The 19094-nt window shown below is 39.9% G+C and overlaps 1 protein-coding gene across 1 annotated transcript in view; it reads right to left on the minus strand.

Annotated features, from left to right (window-relative positions):
- Positions 1-11030: 11030 nt before the first annotated feature.
- The window catches only part of LOC110197327 (aldehyde oxidase 2-like), a 116462-nt gene continuing 108398 nt past the window's right edge, over positions 11031-19094 (minus strand). Inside the window, exons 35-36 of the mRNA XM_078147662.1 lie at positions 12184-12256; positions 11031-11966 (exon numbers count right to left, since the gene is read on the minus strand). Coding sequence (XP_078003788.1) covers positions 12203-12256 — 54 coding nt within the window. The 3' untranslated portion in view covers positions 11031-11966; positions 12184-12202. The remainder of the gene's footprint in view (positions 11967-12183; positions 12257-19094) is intronic.

The raw sequence follows: 19094 nt of genomic DNA on the forward strand, positions 1-19094 counted from the left end.
ATTTATAGCAGCTCTTTTTATGGTGGCAAAGAATTGGAAATTGAGAGGATTCCCATCAATTGGGGAATGGCTGAACAAGTTGTGGTATATGAATGTATTGGAATACTATTGTGCTATGAGAAATGATGACCAGGTGGACTTCAGAAAAACCTGGAAAGACTTGCATGGACTGATGCTGAGTGAAGTGAGCAGAACCAGGAGAATGTTGTACACAGTAACAGCCACATTGTGCAATGCCTAACTTTGATAGACTTAGCCCTTCTCAACAATACAAGGATCTAAGACATCTCCAAAGGCCTCGTGATGGAAAATGCTATCCACATCCAAAGAAAGAACTATGGAGTTTGAATGCAGATTGAAGCATACTATTTGCTATTTTTTTTTCTTCTCTTGTGTTTTGTTTCTTCTTTCTGGTGGTTCCTCCTATTGGTTCTAATTCTTACTTACAACATCACTAATGTGAAAATGTTTAATAGGAATGTACATGTATATAGCCTGTATCAGATTGCACACCACCTTGGAGAGGGAGGTAGGGAGGGAGGGGGAGAAAAATTTAAAACAAAAGCTTATGGAAATGATTGTTGATAAATCAAAATAAATTAATAAAAAAAAGAAATCCTTTCCATTGTGAGCTTGATTTTGAATCCTAGAAAAATTTTAGAATGGATTATTCAAGAGATAATTAGAGTTAGAGAGGATCCAGAAAAGGAAGTAGTGATCACAGATTAATTCTTTTTTGTGATAGGCTTAGTAAACTCAGGGGAATGCCATGGATGTAGTCATCTAGGTTTTAGCAAAGCATTTGATAAATTAACTCATGTTATCCTTGGTGAAAATGTGGAAGGTAGGAGCTAGACAATAGGAGAATTAGTCAGATAGAGAACTGGTTGAACACCCAGAGTCAAAGAGTCATCACTGACGGTTCAATGCCACATAGGCAGGAGCTCTTCAGTGGAGTTGCCCCAGGGATCTGTGCATGTTCTTGTGCTGTTTAACATTTTTATTAATGATTTGTATAGAGGAATAGATGGCATACTTATCAAATTTTCATCTGACCCAAAACTGGGGTGGGGGTAGTTAATATATTAGATGACAGTATTCAAAAAGAACTTAACAGGACAGAACATCGGGCTGAATCGAATAATTTGGAATTTAATAAGGATCACTGTAATGTCTTTTATTTGTGCAACTAATTTCTTGAATCCAAATACAAGATGGGGGAAGCAGGCAAAAGTATGCTTGAAAGAGAACCCTAAGTTTTAGCGGATTGTCAATAGTGTGATATGGCAGCCAAAAAACCCTAATTTTATATTGGGCTGGATTAAAAGAGGCATAGCTTCCAGGAAAAAAGAAGTGATGGTCTTCAGTATTCTGCCATGGTCAGACCACACTGGAATGCTGAGTTCAAAGCAAGGGCAACCAGGATGGTGAAGGCTCTAAAATCCATGGATTTGAGAACGGGATGAAGGACCAGGGGAGACTTGGAGCTATTTAGCTTGTCAATAAGAAGGCTGAAAAGGCATCAAGTGATGCCTGTTTTCAAGTATTTGAAGAGTTGTATACTGGGAAACTCTCTCTATCAATGCACATTGGCAACTCTTCTGCAACCTAAAGGCTATGGTACCATAGTAGATTACTTTTTCTTTTGGCTAGGCAGTAGGGTTAAGTGACTTGCCCAGTGTCACACAGCTAGTTAAATGTCAAGTGTCTGAGGCTGGGATTTGATCTCAGGTCCTCCAGACTCCAGGGCCAGTGATCTATCCGATGCACCACCTAGCTGCCCCGTTTAACTAATTGTTGACTAAATAAAGCAAAGTTGTGTGGAGAAATAGAAATCATGACTTTAATTCTTATTGCAAACTGTTCCTACCAGCCTCTATGATTTCTTTATGCTTTGGTTAAAAACTGGCAGGTACAAACTTTCTTGCTCCTTTCCTATCCATATGTTGAGGTTTAGGGGTGCTGGGACCCCAAAATCACAACATGCAGCTCCTGTCTGAAAGAATTTGACCCAGGCCTTCTTTTAGCCAAAGACAACGTTTATTAGAACATCTGTCATGTTGGGCAAACTCTTAAGGAATCTGAACATTAGTGATCTATTGGTTAGATTATAAGAATCTGAGCACCTTAATGGAGACAAGATGGACCTTATATATAGAAAGACTATGGGAGGGATCTAAGAGTGGCCAAGTAGTCTATGAGGTAATAGAACTCCAAGGGAGGGGGCCAAGGGAGAATGGAGCGTAGATAGTATTAAGGGTGGGAAGTGGCCTGGGGCCATAGGGAGGTAAGACAATGAAGGGCTAGGCTGTGTTAAGGGTAGCAGAGAATTGGGAGATTGGGTGTAGCCACAATGAAAGACCAGTTGATGGGATTATAGTTTTAGGCAACCACCAGAGATTTGGCCCTGTGGGAAAATCCAAGGTTCTTCCTTTTTGGGGTCCAGATCCCATCCTCATCACATTTACTTAGATTCCTTGTGTTACTAAGAGGAAATATCGTTTAGCTGTGAGAACCCATGGACCACTGTTTGGAAAGTTCAAAGTTTTTTTAGTTTCCTTGGTTGCCTTTTCCCTTTTGTTTAACATGTTTCAACTGGTGAAAGTGATCTCTCTTCAAAATTTTCCTAGGACTTTGCTTAGGCCTCTCCTTTGTGGTTTTGTGTTTTTTTTTCCCCACTGAATGGGATGTCCCAGTGAAGACTTCTCAGTGTAATTAAGGTAATGAGTTCAGAAGGTAGTGTGAGAAATGAACTTTCAGAAGTGAAGGCTCCTCAAAGGGTCAACAATTCTTGATTATTACTTTCAAAATCCTCCCCCACTCAGACCCTGTTTTTAAGCACTTAACAGAAAGAATAAGCCCTGCCCCACCCCCAACCCGAACTGTTTGCCTTTGGCTTCCGGCCTCTTTCCTTGTCTTTGAATTTCGAGCCTGGAATATAAGCCTCACCTCCCAGTTAAGAGGATAGGAAGAAATTTTCCAGCTTAGAATGTAAGCCCACCCCCAGTTAAGGGGGTAAGGGATAGTGGTGGGTGGAGATTTGCTTTCATAAGGCAGCCCCTGTTACTCGGTCTCTCTCTCTCTCTCTCCATGCGTATGGAAGGAGTAGACAGCCATCTCTCGAGATTGTATTAAAGGTAACCTTTGCTTTCCACCTTGAAAAGTCTCTGAGTTTAATTTGGGTTAGGGTCACTGTCCTACACACCACTTTCTTTCACATCATATGTCAAATCTGGAGGCATCTCTTAACTCACACTGTGGATCCCTGAAAGAGTGCTACCTCAGGCTTATGAAACTTTGTGGGTCTGAATCCACTCAAAAAGCCTAAACTCACAAGCTCTAACTGATGTGTTTACTTTTACTGGTTAGCCAGAGGACACAATTAATTTAGAGCAAAGACATTTAATGAAAGAGTATAGTAAGAAAAATTGTAACAAAACATTTCCCCCATAAATTTAAGCCATGGTCTCCCATTAATACTATATATACCAGCAACGGAAAAAGATAACATAGGTAGAAAACATGTGTGAAAGGGAAAATGTGTGTGAGAGAGCACCAACTATTATGTAAAGCTAAGTGCTTTACAAGTATTTCATTTGATCCTCACAATAACCCTGGGAGGTAGGTGCCATTGTTATCCCCATTTTACAGTCGAAGGAACTGAGAGAAAACAGGCTTGGTGACTAGCCCAAGGTCCCACAGCTATCGTGTAGAACAACTCACGCTTGACACTGTGTGCTACAGCTACCCAAAAATAACACTCGGAGATTTTCTAGGTATAAAGTGAAAGATTTATTACCTTCTCGGGAGAAGCGGGTGTCTGCTTTGTCCGGCAGGCCCAGCGAAGAGAGGCAAGGCACAAAGGCCAGGACAAAGGTTATGTAGCCCTAACACAGAGATACCCGCCCACCACTGGCTTTGAATTCCCATTGGATAGAAATTTCAGCCTTACAATCTAAAACGAGAAAATCTACCCCAGAAACAAGGAATCTCATTATAATACTACCAATCCTAGCTATTTTATCCTTTTCAGTAATTAGCCATTACGGAATGCTGATATAACAGTACAAATCATGTGTTTTCTAGGAACCTGAAACTTAGGCCTATTGAGGCTAGTGTAATCAACCTTGAGTTTGTAACAGTCTAAGAAATTGCTACACTCAGTCCATCTGAGAGACCTCACTTTGTTTACATTGTTTCATTCAGTTAAAAAAACCAGAGTCTTGACAAAAGTTTGCAAAAGAAGAGATCTGTTCGTTGACTTTCTTGAGAAAGTGCACCCCCATGCTGCCTCAGCTGCTCTTTGTTCAAGGCAAGACTACATACACCCCAGTGTAGCAGCCCACCCTAACCCCCTTCCCATCGGCTCATTCACTGAGCCTCAGGTATACAATCTACTCATGTAAAAACTACCCCAGCAACAGAGAGAAAAAGAGGTATAGAAATTATGTTAGCATGTTCCCCTTTTCAGGGTACTCACAGTTTCAACAGTCTTTTACCCAAGGTCATACAACCAGCTAGAGGACGAGATAGACAGGATGCTCCCATGTCTCAGGAATTTCTGCTAACACTATCCAAGAGTAGGAGAGGGAGAAGGTTAGGGGAGGGGGTCTTGCATTCTGAGGGGTCTTCACTTAGTGTTGGTACACATGTACCACTCAAAAGCAACAATACCAGAACCATTAACAAGAACTAATGACCCTTTGAGGAGGCTTCACTTCTGAGAGATCATCTCTCACAACACTACGTCAACTCTAAAGTCTTCTGGTGATACTGACATACTGTTCCCATTGGTCCTGCTCCTTACTCGCCTCAAAACATCTTGTTATAGACATGACTTATGGTATGGTATGGTATGGTATGATATGGTATGTGTCTCTGCTGTGTGCATACATGGTGACTGTTCAGCCTAGCTTCCCTGGCTGGACTCACAGTTACTACTAGTTGCTGCCAAGGGCAGCTCCACTAGGCATTCTCTTTGCTTCCATGTTTCAGCTACATGTGGATTCTCCTAAGCAGGAGAGGGGAACCTGTATGCTCATGGCCACATGTGGCCCTTTAGGTCATTAAGTGCAACCCTTTGATGGAATCCAAACTTCACAGAATGAATCCTCTTAATTAAAGGATTTGTTCTGTAAAACTTGGACTCAGTTAAAAAGCTGCCCCCAAGGACCTAGAAGGCCATATGTGGCCTTGAGACCAATAGGTTCCCCACCTCTTAAGGTGTTTTTTCTTCCTCACTGGAAGAGTGGGCTCTATTCTGTCCTTATAGCTTCAGTGCTTTTAGTAGATAAAAACCTTCACAAATTAATCACTTCATTGGGAAAACTCATCAGTGCCTTTTCTCCCATAAGGAAGGGCCTGTCTTTTTTTGGACCTTGGCTGAAATGGATTTTTCCTTTCCAAGAAAGAGATTCCTTGCCTCAGGTACCAAGTTCTTTGGAATACAGAGCAGACTCATCTAGCTACTAGGCTTAATTTTGCTTAAAAAATCTGTATTTTCTAGCCATGAAGGTGGGTGGGAGAATACCAAGACAAAATTTTAGCTTGAGGCTAGAGAGATTTTTGTTGTTCAGTCATTTCAGTTGTATCTGACTCTTTGCGACCCCATTTGGGGTTTTCTTGGCAGAGATACTGGAGTGGTTTGCCATTTCCTTCTCCAGCTCATTTTATAGATGAGGAACTGAGGCAAACAGAGTGAAGTGACTTGCCTGGATTTGAGGCCAGATTTGAACTCAGGAAGATGTGTCTTTCTGATTCCAGACCTGGCACTTTATCCACTGCACCACCTAGGTGCCCCAGAGAAGAGATAGGAAAATGCAAAAGAGACAGCTGTCAAGAAATATTATAGTTTAAATGATCTCTTTTGCTTTTATTTCCTAGAAATGGTGATAGGGTTTATATCTGATTGGCTTTATTTGATTTAAAGATTGGTGACAATATTAGGTCTCCAGCAACAAGGAGGCCAGACTTTTTAAAAGTAGAAACTTATCTCTAGAGATGGGAACAATCAGTATTGTAACAAGGGAAACTTAGCAGAGCATTTGGAAACAGGTGAACTGTGAGCTGGGTAGCTCAGTGGATAGAGTACTGGGCCTGGAGTCAATCTGAATTCAAATCGGGCCTCACACACTTACTAGCTGTGTGACCCTGGGCAAGTCACTTAACCTCTGCTTGCCTTAGTTCGTTGGAGAAAGAAATGGCAAACCACTCCAGTATCATTGCCACGAAAACCCGATGGACATCAATTTTGTTGATGACAATAACTTTCCAGTGTATGTAAGAGCTTAGCTGGAGTATTTAAGGAGGAGGGATGGTGATTGTTGCCAGTGGATGTAAGACTGGCTGCAGTTCTGTTGTGTTTGGTCAGAATCGCTTATCCCTGGAGAGCCACTGTAAGCCTTTAGAGCCTTGGGAAGTATGTAACTTCATATCCCTGCAATATATGTATTTCAGTCCTCTCTTACATGGGTTTCTAGTGTGCTAACTTGCTGAAAAGTTAGCACCAGGTCAATTGTGGTATGTCTGTCTCTCTGTCCACCCTCCAAGGCATCAAGTGTATTAAACTGAGCTCATTATCATTCTGCCTAACTGCTCCCCTCTCCCAAATTTCTGTTTGAGGACATCACTACTTTCCCAGTCACCTTGTCTCACAACCTAGGTATCATCTTTAACTCCTCACTCTTTCTCATACCTCATCAAGCACTGTCATTCCCACCTTAGCAACATCTGTTTTGTACACCCCTTCTCTCATATAACACTGCTAACATCATGGGAGAAACTCTCATCAATTTCCACTTGGACTATTGCAGTAGCTTGATGGTTGGTTTTCTTGCCTTAAATCTCTCTTCACCCCAGTCCATCTTTAACTCAGCTATTAAAGTGATCTTCCACAGGTTTGACCATGTCCCTCCCTTATTCAGTAAACCCTAGTGCCTCTCTACTACCTCCAAAATCAAATATAAAATTTTGTTTGGCTTTTCAAGCCCGTCATAACCCGGGCTCTTTCTACCTTTCACCTTACTCCCTTCTGAGTGCTTTACAATTCGGTGACTGGTCTTCATGCTGTTCCTTGAATAAGATACTGCATCTCCCAGCTATGCATTTTTACCAACTGTCCTTCCACATCTGAAATGCTCTCCTTCTCTGTCTCTGCCTCTTGGCTTCCTTTAAATCTCCGTTAACATCCTACCTTTGCCAAGAAGCCTTTCCTGTACTGTTCCTTTTAATACTAGTGCCTTTCCTATGAAATTGTCTCCAGGTTATCCTGTGTATATCTTCACTGTACATGTTGTCTTCCCCATTAGTTTGTAAGTTCCTTGAGGGCAGGGATTTTTTTTTTTTGCCTTTCTTTTGGTATCCCTAGTATTTAGCATGGTACCTGGCACATTGTAGATGCGTAATAAATGCTTCTTGATAATTTCTGGGTACCACAGGTAGGGTTAGTTTGTGATGACATGATAGAGTAGAGTATGTTTTCTTGTTTTTGAGAGCTAGGGAAGAGAAAAAAGATGTTGGGGGAGCTAGGAGGCTACTGGTCTTGGGTCCCCTCTGCTTATGTTGTCAGTGTATTGTCATTGTAAGCATGCTGTTTTTAGCATTGTTCTAGAGTCAACATGCTTCCTACACTAATAATAGGAGTAAGTGATGATGAAGTTGTGAAGTCAGATGCAGTCTAGTGTTGCCTAATTGAATTGTACAAGCTGAACTTGCTTTAGCCTGGATGTCACTCGTAGAGGACATGTGTAAATTAGGTAACCACGTTTAAATGTACATTCAGTTCTTCTTACCTAATTTTAGAACCTTGGTAGTGCCAAATCATTGATCCCAAGTTTGGTGTTTTCAATATCTCATGGTAAGTGACTGCCCATTGATTGAGAATGACTGAAAAAAACTGTAGTATATGGACATGATGGAATATTGTTGTATAGTAAGGAATGAAACGTATGAGAAATTTAGGGAAACATGAGATTTGTATGGGCTAATGCAGGGCAAAAGAAGCAGAACCAAAAGAACAGTGACCACAGTGACTTCAAAAATGCAAATGAAAAGATCATTAAATAGAAGTCAAACTTGGAGAAAAAATAATGAAATATACCTGCTTCCTCACATTAGAGAAATGGGGGGCTACCAGAGGGGCATGTTGTATACGTTGTTAATTAGATTACTGTTTTGAATGTTTTGTTTTTATTACTTGCTTTTCTTGTCACAAGGGAATGTGTGTGTGTGTGTGTGTGTGTGTGTGTGTGTGTGTGTGTGCGCGCAAGTTTACCTGCCCCCCAGAAATGTCTCTGGTATAAAGATAAAAAATTATTTTTAAAACAAACAAGGAGGTTGTACCATTATCAAATATATTATTCTTGTTATATGAATCCAAAGAACTAGCCAAACATCAGGTTTTTTTAGTGTTTTTATTGATAATCACACCAGTAAAGTACTGATTACTAGAAAATCCTGATTTAATAGCACAATTCACCACACACTTAATGTTATTCAAATCCCTCATTTTTTTTTTTGGAGTACTGCTCATTGTTTTCAAAAGCGATAAGAATAAAATGAATGTTAGATAAGAATAGCCTTCCCCCAAATCCCTAATTTATTTTTACTATAACTTAATTAAGGCAGATGATAAAATTATGTTTTTATCCTCTCAATTGATTCCATCATTAAATATATTAAATTTTTACTATTAAAAATCAAATGAGGTATAAATTCTTGTATTCCTTTTAATTAATTATCATTTGAATTATTTCCTTGATACATGTTTCAGCCACAGACCATCTACCTAACCTATGTTGAGAAGGCAAATATCTATATATCTATATATGTATCTATTTCTACATATCTATCTTGTTCTAGAATTCCAGAACCCTGGAGTACCTCATCCCTTTAAGGGGCAAGATGAGCTTGTTAGGGCTCCCCAAATCACCGTTAAGAGCACAGAAATACCCATATGACTGACTTTTTGGTTTTCTTCCTGTTTTCATTTCTGGCTGCTTGCTCATCTTACCCTTGCCTTCTTCCCACCCGTATTTGCTTATCCTGTCTACTCCCACGTCTCTGGTGTCTCATCTCTCTCCTGCCCCTAGATTCTTAAGTTACAAACTCTGCTGTTCTAACAGCTTGCAGCTTTGGGATTCCTTTCATCTTTGAAATTCTGATTCAGGAGGATAGGATGACAACCCACCCCAGATATCATGATACTTTGGTCAAGTGTTAGTCCTTTATTTCCTGCCACCCATGAGCTATGAAACTAGTGCAGTGCCTTCAGAACTGGTGGGTTCTCCAAGAGCTGTGCTCTCTGTTCTCTTCAGGCAAACGTGTTTAATGCTCTCTTCTGCAATTCATCAACTTCTGTTCCTCAACTTTCAGGCAGCACCTTGAATTGTGGAATCACAAGCTCTGTTCCAGCCAAACCTGCCTATTCGCTGTTTCCTAGCATTGGCGTTCCATGTCGTGCTTTCACATCTTGGCCACAGTCTTCCTCCTCTTTTCAGTCTCTGAGAATCCCTTGCTTTCGCCACCTCCTACATCCTATGACAAGCTTTTATTCCCCATCATTGTTAATGCTCTCTCCTTTCTCAAATGGTGATGTGTAGGCTTATCTGTTTACACATTGCTTCCCCCACCCCCTGTAAAGTTCCTTGAGACTGCTTTCCATTTTGTCTTTGAATCTCATTTGCCTAGTGCCATATCTGGCATGTTGGATTGGGTTGGAATCACGGGCCTATATCATGACCATCCTGTAGAATCATAGACTATAAGAAATGAAAAGTGCTTTAAGGAAGAAATCACCTAGTCCAGCCCCTTTGTTTACAAATGAGAAAACTGAGGCCAGAGAAGTTAAGTGACTTGCCTAAGGTGACACAGTGAGAGAGTCGAGTTTAGAATTCAGGTCCCCATAATTCCTGGTGCAGTCCTGATTCACTAAGTCTTCTTCCTTCAACCTGTTCTTTGTTCAATATAGGTAGAAATAATTGAGAGGGATGATTTGGTAGTTGAGATTATATCAAACGGTATATTAATTTTTGTTATTAGGGTGCCATTTAATTCTCTGGTGCTAATGACTGGTCCCCAAAGGGCCATTTATCCCCAGAATCACAGATTTTTAGAGTTAGAAAGAACCTCAGAAGCCACTTAATCATAACCACACCTGGAAAGGAATCCCTGTTATAATGCAGTTGCAGTTCTAATTCATGTTAGCTTTTTCGAGATGTCATATCATACTACTAACTCATATTGAGCTTGCAGTCCACTAAAACCCCCAGATCTTTTTCAGAACTGCTGCTGAACTTGGTCTCCTTGTCTTGTACTTGTGAAGTTGATTTTCTTCAGTGTAAAACATTACATTTGCCCCTATTAAATTTTATCTTATGAAATGATCTGGCATGTAACAATTTTGGGGGGTTTATCCAGTGTGTTAGTTATCCTTCACAAATGAAAACAGTTTATTTCCCACTTCTTGATCAGATCGGGCCCAATTCATATGTCAATTTATTTTCTTTTTAAGGACTGGAAAACTCAGGACTATGGGGTCATGTAGGAATAGGCATTTTGAATTATAACAGTTGTTTTTGTTTGGCAATGGGGTTAAGTGACTTGCCCAAGGTCACACAGCTAGTTAATGTGTGTCTGAGGTCGGATTTGAACTCAGGTCCTCCTGACTCTAAGGCTGGTGCTTTATCCACTGCACCACCTAGCTGCTCCTGAATTATAACAGTTGTAGGCATAACTACAACATGATGGCTCTTTATGACCCACTTTGTCCCATGTGAGACCTCATTATTAAATGTATGTGCTTTTCAATATTGGAGAGAATTGGGCAAATATCAATGTGAATATTATTTGTTGTTCATAAACTTACTACATTTTTAAAAAGCAGCTGTTCTATGTCAATGAATATTTTAAAACATTTTTAAATGTCTTTCTGCATCCCTCTCCACTCCAAGCAAAATACTTGAAACAACTATTGCCTGGTTGATGACTACGATCTCCCTTCGACCACCTACAATATTGGAACTGGAAAGGACTTTATGATTTTTTTTTTTAGGCTATTGGGGTTAAGTGACTTGCCCAGGGTCACACAGCTAGTAGGCGTCAAACGTTTGGTCTGAGGCAGGATCTGAACTCAGGTATTCCTGACTTCAGGGCCGGTGCTCTATCCACTGCGCCACCTAGCTGCCCCTGGAAAGGACTTCAGTGATTATGTAGTCCAGCCCCTTGATTTTTGCAGATGAGAAGAGCTGGCATGACTAACCTAAGGTCATGTAACAAGTGGAGTTCAGACAAAAAGCCAAGTTCTTAGGCTTTCAGGCAAGTGACAGAAACACTTCACTTGGAAACTGAAGGTCTTGGTTAAAAATCCAGCTCTCCTGACTCACCAGCCGTGTGGCATTGGCCAAGGTCTCTGTGCCTCATTTTACTCATTGATAAAATGAGTGTTATAATAGTACCTACGTTCCAAGGTTCTTGTAAGGAAAGTGGGCTGGGAATTCAGGCTTTTTCTGACTCCAAGCCCACTACTACCCCTCAAACTCATTGTAGTGTACTACTAGGAACTAATGCATTAAAGATACTGTAACAATGGAAGGTTCAGTCTTTCAGAGGGAAGGAGCAGAGAGAGGGAGAGGAAAAGGTCTTTATGATCTAAAGATAAAAAGCACTAAGACAAAAGTATTTTACAAATAGACTTAGGTGGTAATCCCATTTCTAGCACTAGATAGGACTACATTACTTAAGAGGTAAAAGAAGGCCTTATTTCATTATAAAAGCCAAAAATCGATCAGAAAGAAATATAATTGTATCCTGCAAAGCATGTGTTTGTGGATAAATGTACAGTGGTATCCAACAAATTTCCTATCCAAGTGTTAATCGTCTGTCATAACTATGAGAATGTAGCAGTGTTTCCAAAACCGATGATGTTTTTCCATGGCTAGGTCGAATAGATCTGAAGAGGAGTTCTGGGTCTAGTTTGGAAAAAAAAAAGCCATACTTGTAATTTAATTCATTCAAATCATGGAAAGCCTCCTCAATGTCTGAAACAAAAAAGTTTACAGAAAATAAATATAGAAGAAAGAGTTCAAGGCCTTCCTTTAATTTATTTGGCATGCCAATAAATAGCTGAATGGATAGGTTTCATATTCATAGATAAATGAATGAATTTGTGAACTGAAAGGATCTTACCTTTTAAGATATGATGATTTTAAGCAATAGGGATAGACCAAGGCTTAAAGGTCTTTGCATCATCTATTGGGATCTAAGAAAGGGAACACAAAGCATCATTTGTTAATACTATAGTGATATTACATGGACAATAATTCACCATGAAAAGAATGTCAATATATCTTTAAGTTTAAAAGAAATTTCCATGGGACAGCCCTAGTCCTTGGGAGAAGGGGCAGATCACACATATTGATTAGGCACAGTGCTTCCTACATATTCTTTTTTTTAAATTTTTTTATTTTTTTGGTCTAGGCAATGGGGTTAAGTCACTTGTCCAGGGTCTGAGGCCAGATTTGAAGTCAGGTCCTGCCGAATCCAGGGCCAGTGCTCTATCCACTGTAACACCTAGCTACCCCCTTCCTACATATTCAAAGACTTATACGGACAATGGCCTCAGCCATTCAACCTCAGCTAGTTGAATAGGTCTGTAGGATCAACCCTCCACACTGTGCTGTTGTTTAGTACTGTCCAACTCTTTGTGAGCCTTTTTGGGGTTTCTTGGCAAAGATACTGGAATAGTTTGCCATTTCCTTCTTTAGTTCATGAGGAAACTGAGGCAAACAAGGGTGATTTATGCAGGATCATTCAGCTAGTAAGTGTCTGAGGCCAGATTTGAACTCAAGAAGATGAGTCTTCTGACTCCAGGCCCATATTCTATCCACTGTGCTACCTAGCTACCCCTATCTACACTAGCAGGGTCAGACTCAAATGGAAAGTGGGGAGTGGGGGGGGTTGGGGAGGAAGAGGTGGCAGTATTAAAAGTTACATAAGGATCCCTGCTGGTGCGTATTGACACAGAAAACCACCTATCAACATTAGCTATGTTCTGTTGTATTTTCTGTTTTTTAAAAAATATTTTTCAATTACATTTTAATCTGGTTGAGCTGTGCTAGAGAGCATTACATCATTTTGCACTTCTGCTGTACACATTCTAATCTCTCAACTGGGTTCTCACTGCCTCATGGCAATCCTTTTATTCATCCCCATTTGATTCTATATCATACTCCCTTTCACTTTGGTGGTGAAAGGAGATGTAAATGGGAAAAGGGAAAAAGCATTTATTAAGCACCTATTATGTGCCAAGCACTGTACTAAGCTCTTTACAAATATGATTGCATTCCATTCCACATGTCTCCTTGGGAAGAGGAGGAAAGCCATTCCAATCTTCTGCCTTGGAAGTAAGGGGAGAAGACAGAAGATGCCTCTCTGTCCCACCAATCTCCCACCTTTGTGGTGAGGGATGAGGGTGCTATCCCACCCACCGATCTCCCACCTTTGTGGTGAGGGATGAGGGTGCTATCCCATCCACCGATCTCCCACCTGAGGGATGAGGTGCTATTCCACCCACCGATCTCCCACCTTTGTGGTGAGGGATGAGGGTGCTATTCCACCCACCGATCTCCCACCTTTGTGGTGAGGGATGAGGGTGCTATTCCATCCACCGATCTCCCACCTTTGTGGTGAGGGATGAGGGTGCTATTCCATCCACCGATCTCCCACCTTTGTGGTGAGGGGAAAGGGTGCTGTTCTATCATACCACATCTCCTGTGTGGTCTCCAGTTTCAGAAAGAGGAGAAATGTTTTTCCATCAAGAACAAGATTCCTTTCTTCCAGGGAAGTGGAGAAAGATCATTCCATCAAGTCTTCAGACTGGTTTTTGGCCTTGGGGGAAGGAGACTTGAGTTCCAAGTACTTGTCCCCTAGCCTGAACTGCCTAGAGCCCTGATGAGACTCTTTGTTGTTGTTCAGTCATGTCTTCAGTGACCCCATTCTGGGTTTTCTTGACAAAGATACTGGAGTGGTTTGCCATTGGCTTCTTCAGCTCAGTTTAAAGATGAGGAAACTGAGGCAAATAGGGTTAAGTGATTGCGCAGGGTTACATAGCTAGTGTCTGAGAGCAGATTTGAACTCAGGAACTGAGTCTTCCTGACTTAAGGCCTACTGCTTTATCCGCTGTGCCACCTAGCTACCCTGAGAGGACTTTGCCCTGAGGTTGAACCCCTGACAATGACAATCTATCCAAACTTAATGATTATCTAACTCCCCTGTAGTCACACTCTCCTCGTCCAGTGATTCGGAAGCCCTTTCCTGAGCCCCTTTGCCCGATCCTTTATTCCCGTTCCCCTCAACACCAGCCCTGCCACTCCCCTCATCCCACTCTACAGCTATGGACCTTTCTTTGGGACGTCTGCTCCACAGACAACAAACTTGTTTTCATCTTAAATCTTTTCCTTTCCCACTTCTCCCATCTACAGGCTCTCACTACAAATTTATGTCACAGTTACTTCAACTGGACTTTCACTGCTGCTAGGCAATCCTACTATATCTCCCTAATTAACTCACTATCCCATTCACCATTGGCTCATTCAAAAAGACATGGAAAAACTTGTACAAATGGACACAGAGTGAAGTGAGTAGAACCAGAAGAATAATTTACACTATTAACATCAATATTATAAAAATGAACCATTTTAAAGACATGTAAACTGATGAAGAATGGAATGAATGGGACAAGGAGAACAATTTATACCATATTTATGCAATAGCCACAATACCGTAAAAGCAAATGACTTTGGGGCAGCTAGGTGGTGCAGTGGATAGAGTACTGGCCCTGGAATCGGGAGGACCTGAGTTTAAATCTGGCCTCAGACACTTGACACTTACTAGCTGTGTGACCCTAGGCAAGTCACTTACCTCCATTGCCTAGAGAAAAACCAAACCAAAACAAAAAACAAATGACTTTGCAAGCTCTAAAAACTCTAAACAATGAATGATCATTCAAGTTTCCAGAAGACCTATAATGAAGCCTCTTATCCAACCCCTGACAGAGAGGCAATGGATTCAAGGTACAGAATGAAAAATATATATTTTTTTGTTTTTGTTTTTGTTTTTTTTGCTTTTTTTAGGCAATTGGGGTTAAGTGACTTGCCCAGGGTCACGCAGCTTGTAAGTGTTAAGTGTTTGGTCTGAGGCCGTGAAAAATACTTTTTGAACATGGACAATGAGGAAATTTGTTTTGCTTGATTATGCCTATTTGTTACAAGGTGTAAGGGGTGGGAGAGAGAGAAAATAGATTTGTTAATTAATAAAACAATTCAATGTTAAAAAAGACAGCTCAAAACCTATCTTCTCAAGGAGATCTTTCCTTATCCAATCCCCAGCCCACTTGCTCAATACTTCTGCGATTACTCTGTATGTATTATGCATGTACATATAAGAACAAGGATCCTTCATAAATTTAACATATAAACTAGGTATATAAGACCCATTTCCGAGGAAAAGAGTTGTGAAGAGCTTAAGTTGAGTCTGGACTTCAGTGGTAGAGTTTAGATGTTACTCATGTAATATAAAAAAAAATTGGTCATTTTTGGGGTGGTAAATTGGGGTTAGCATTTCTTCACTTGTTTTGATTAGAGCCCTCAAGGGCCATAATATAATTTTTCATCCCCTCAGAATGTGAAGACTTAAAGAAAATAGTCCTGAGACTTAATAAGCCAAACACACATATTTAATTATAAATTCTAATTATGTTTCAAAATCCAGAGAGTATCTAAGCATGTCAATATATTATTCTTCATTTTCTCTAAGCACCCACAATGACTCATGTAATCTGAGGACCACCAGATCAGTGCATATACGATCCGTATGTTCTGGGTTGGCTTGTTTCATCACTGCCCGTAATCTGCTGTGGTCAAATTTTACCAGACTGTGTGGGAAGAAAAATGTGTGGCCCTAACATGTGGCAGTTTCAGGACAGTCTGTAAGACATGAACTGATATCTTTTAGGGCTGACAAAAGATTCCTCACAGCCAAGAAATGTTCAAAACTGGGCTGCTGACACCACTGAATGAGCTTAGATTATATAGTTATGTCCTTTGGTTTTGAAGCAGGCAAACAAACTTGAGTGTCATGGCAAACTAGTCCATGTGCCATATGTATTCAGTTTGGTTGATGGACCTGAAATGCAGTTTATTCAAGTTTTTTGGCCACTTTTGCAGGACCTTTCTTTCAGATAGCAGCAGGAAGCACATAGGGGATGGTCGCTGTTCATTCTGCCACCATTCCCCAACTTTTTTTGATCCATAAATATAGAATCAGGGAGAGAAAATATGAGTTTTGGGCACTGAGCTGCCATGAAGCTGTGAATGGCCACAGTGAGAGCAATGATTGCATATATCCACTGCCTGGAACATAAAAGGTGCTTAATAAATGTTTGTTAATTGATATACTCTGATAAGTTATTTTTAAAAATTTTTTACTCTAATAACTTACTAAGAGTAAGTCAGAAAGTTATATTCTAGCATACAAGACTAGATCAGGGAGGACTGGATGAAACCACAGGAGAGACAGTATGAAGACCTGATTAGGGTGAAACTAACAGCTCCCATTTGTGAGAGGAAAAGGGAACAAGCATTTATTAAGTGCCTACTATGTGCCAGGCACTGTGCTAAGTTCATTACAAATATTATGTCAATAAACAAGAGATAGAGAGCAGAGTGAGATGTAAAATGGATAATTTTGATTACATTAAATTAAAAAAGGTTTTGTACAAATAAAACAAATGTAGTCAAGATCAGAGGGAAAGCAAAAAATTGAGGAAAAATTTTATAGAGAGTTTCTCAGATAAAGGTCTCATATCTCAAATATATAAAGAACTTTGTCAAATCTATAAGAATATGAGTTATTCCCCAATTGATAAATGGTTGAAGGATATGAACAGGCAGTTTTCCAAGGAAGAAATCAAAACAATTTATAGTCATATGAAAAACCGCTCTAAATCATTATTGATTAGAGAAATTCAAACAACCTTGAGATATCATTTTACACCTATCAGATTGGCTAAAATGATTTAAGGGGAAAGCAACAAATGTTGGAGGGGATGTGGGATAATTGGGAAGCTAGTTCACTGTTGGTAGAGCTATGAACTTATCTAACCATTTAGGAGAGGAATCTGGAATTATGCCCAAAGAGTTACTAAACTGCCTATATCCTTTAACCCAGCAATACCACCGCTAGGTTTATTACCAAAGATGACCAGGGAAAAAGAAAAAGAATCTTTATGTTCTAAAATATCTGTAGCAGCTCTCTTTGTGATGGCAAAGAACTAGAAATTTCAGGGATGCCCATCAGTTGGAATGGCAAAACAAGTTATGGTATGTGATCGTGATGGAATACTACGGTGCTGTAAGAAATGATGAACTTATTGATTTTAGAAAAACATGGATAGACTTGCACAAAATAATGAAGAGTGAAATGAGCAGAACCAAGAGAATATTGTATACAGTAATAGCAACATTGTTTTAAAAACAACTTTGAGTGACTAAGTCATTTTAATGAATACCCAAATTAACTGCAAAGGACATATGAAGGAAGGTGCTATCTGTATTAAGGGAAAGAACTGATAAACAGAAGTATGTATAGAATAATTTTATGCATACACACATACATACATATAGTCTTCTCTTATGGTGGATATCTCTAGGCTGGGGTGGGGGGAGGGAAGAAAAAATTTACATGATAACTTTCTTATATATTTAAAAGGAATAGCAAGTAGTGCATAATAGATTTGCAATTTCATGAATTATCTTTTTTAAAAAATTCTACTATGTTATGGAAATGCTTGTTTTATTTCATAAATTAAAAATAAATTAAAATTTAAAAACCCAAATATGTCATCTGATCCTCACAACAATCTTGGGAAGTGCTATTATTATCTCCATTTTACAGTTGAAGAAACTGAGGCAGGCAGAAGTTAAGTGACTTTCCCAGGGTCACAAAGCTAGGAAGATTCTAAGGTCACATTTGGACTCATGTCTCTCTGACTTCTAGCCAGGTACTCTATTATGCCATCTAATGTCTGCTTGCTCCCTTCCCCTATCACCAGTGGGAGCTGTTAGTTTCACCCTGATTTACCTTGTCTGGTGAGAGCAAGTGGAGTTCTAGTCCATAGCTTTTTTTCTCTTCTGGCTTCCTCAAAGATCTTTGTTGTAGAAGGTCCTGCTAATTTAAACTCTGAATAATTTTTTTCCCCTTCCATTCTCTTCAGATTGGCTGAGAAGAGTGGAAATCAACCTACTATTAGATGCATTGTTTTTATTGTCTTTTGTGTTTCTTATATATGATCTGGTTGTATTAATAAGTCATGGCCATTAACAATGAATACTTCTATGACTTTGGGATGCTGTGATTGAGGAAGGTGAAGCTAACCATGGGAAGAAAATGGGGATCAAGCTAGAGGTGGTCAGAATTGCTACTAAGCGAATCTCTTTAGCATCATACCTGGCACCACTGACCACACACCTTCTTATGTTTATAAATATGCAAAGATCTTTTAATAGAGTTCTACTTTTGTGGAGAAAGCAATTTAATGGGAAAGAATATTAACTTTGCTCAGTTATTTATATCAATGGGAAACAGTGTAGTGCAGGAGGAAAATGTTGGATTTGGAGTCTGGCAAACTAGGTTTGAATCCTGATCTTTTACTTATTATCCATGTCACCTTGGACAAAACCCTTATCCTATCTGGACCTGTTTCCTGATCTGTTAAGTAAGACTAAATGACCTCTGAAGTCCTTCCCGTTTACATTCTATAATCTTTGATGCTATAAAGCCTAGTAGTTTGTACTGTGAAGACATTACCTAGGTATCATGTCCAATAGGTAGTAGCTGCATGAATTGGAGGCCTAGAGGGAAAGGAATATACAATCGTGGCTCCTGCCTTAGAGATGCCACTGACCCAGCTTCTGTGGCAACTGCCAGATATTCTACTACTTGGGATACTTTCTTCAGTTGGTTATTGAGGGCTCAGAGGAACTTACAGGATAGCTAAAACCTCACTAATACCTCAATGCACACTACAGTTAAGTGGATTT

This window comes from Phascolarctos cinereus, unplaced genomic scaffold (genome assembly GCF_003287225.1).
Source record: "Phascolarctos cinereus isolate Bilbo 61053 unplaced genomic scaffold, phaCin_HiC Scaffold_7;HRSCAF=346, whole genome shotgun sequence".
NCBI classification, from domain to species: domain Eukaryota; kingdom Metazoa; phylum Chordata; class Mammalia; order Diprotodontia; family Phascolarctidae; genus Phascolarctos; species Phascolarctos cinereus.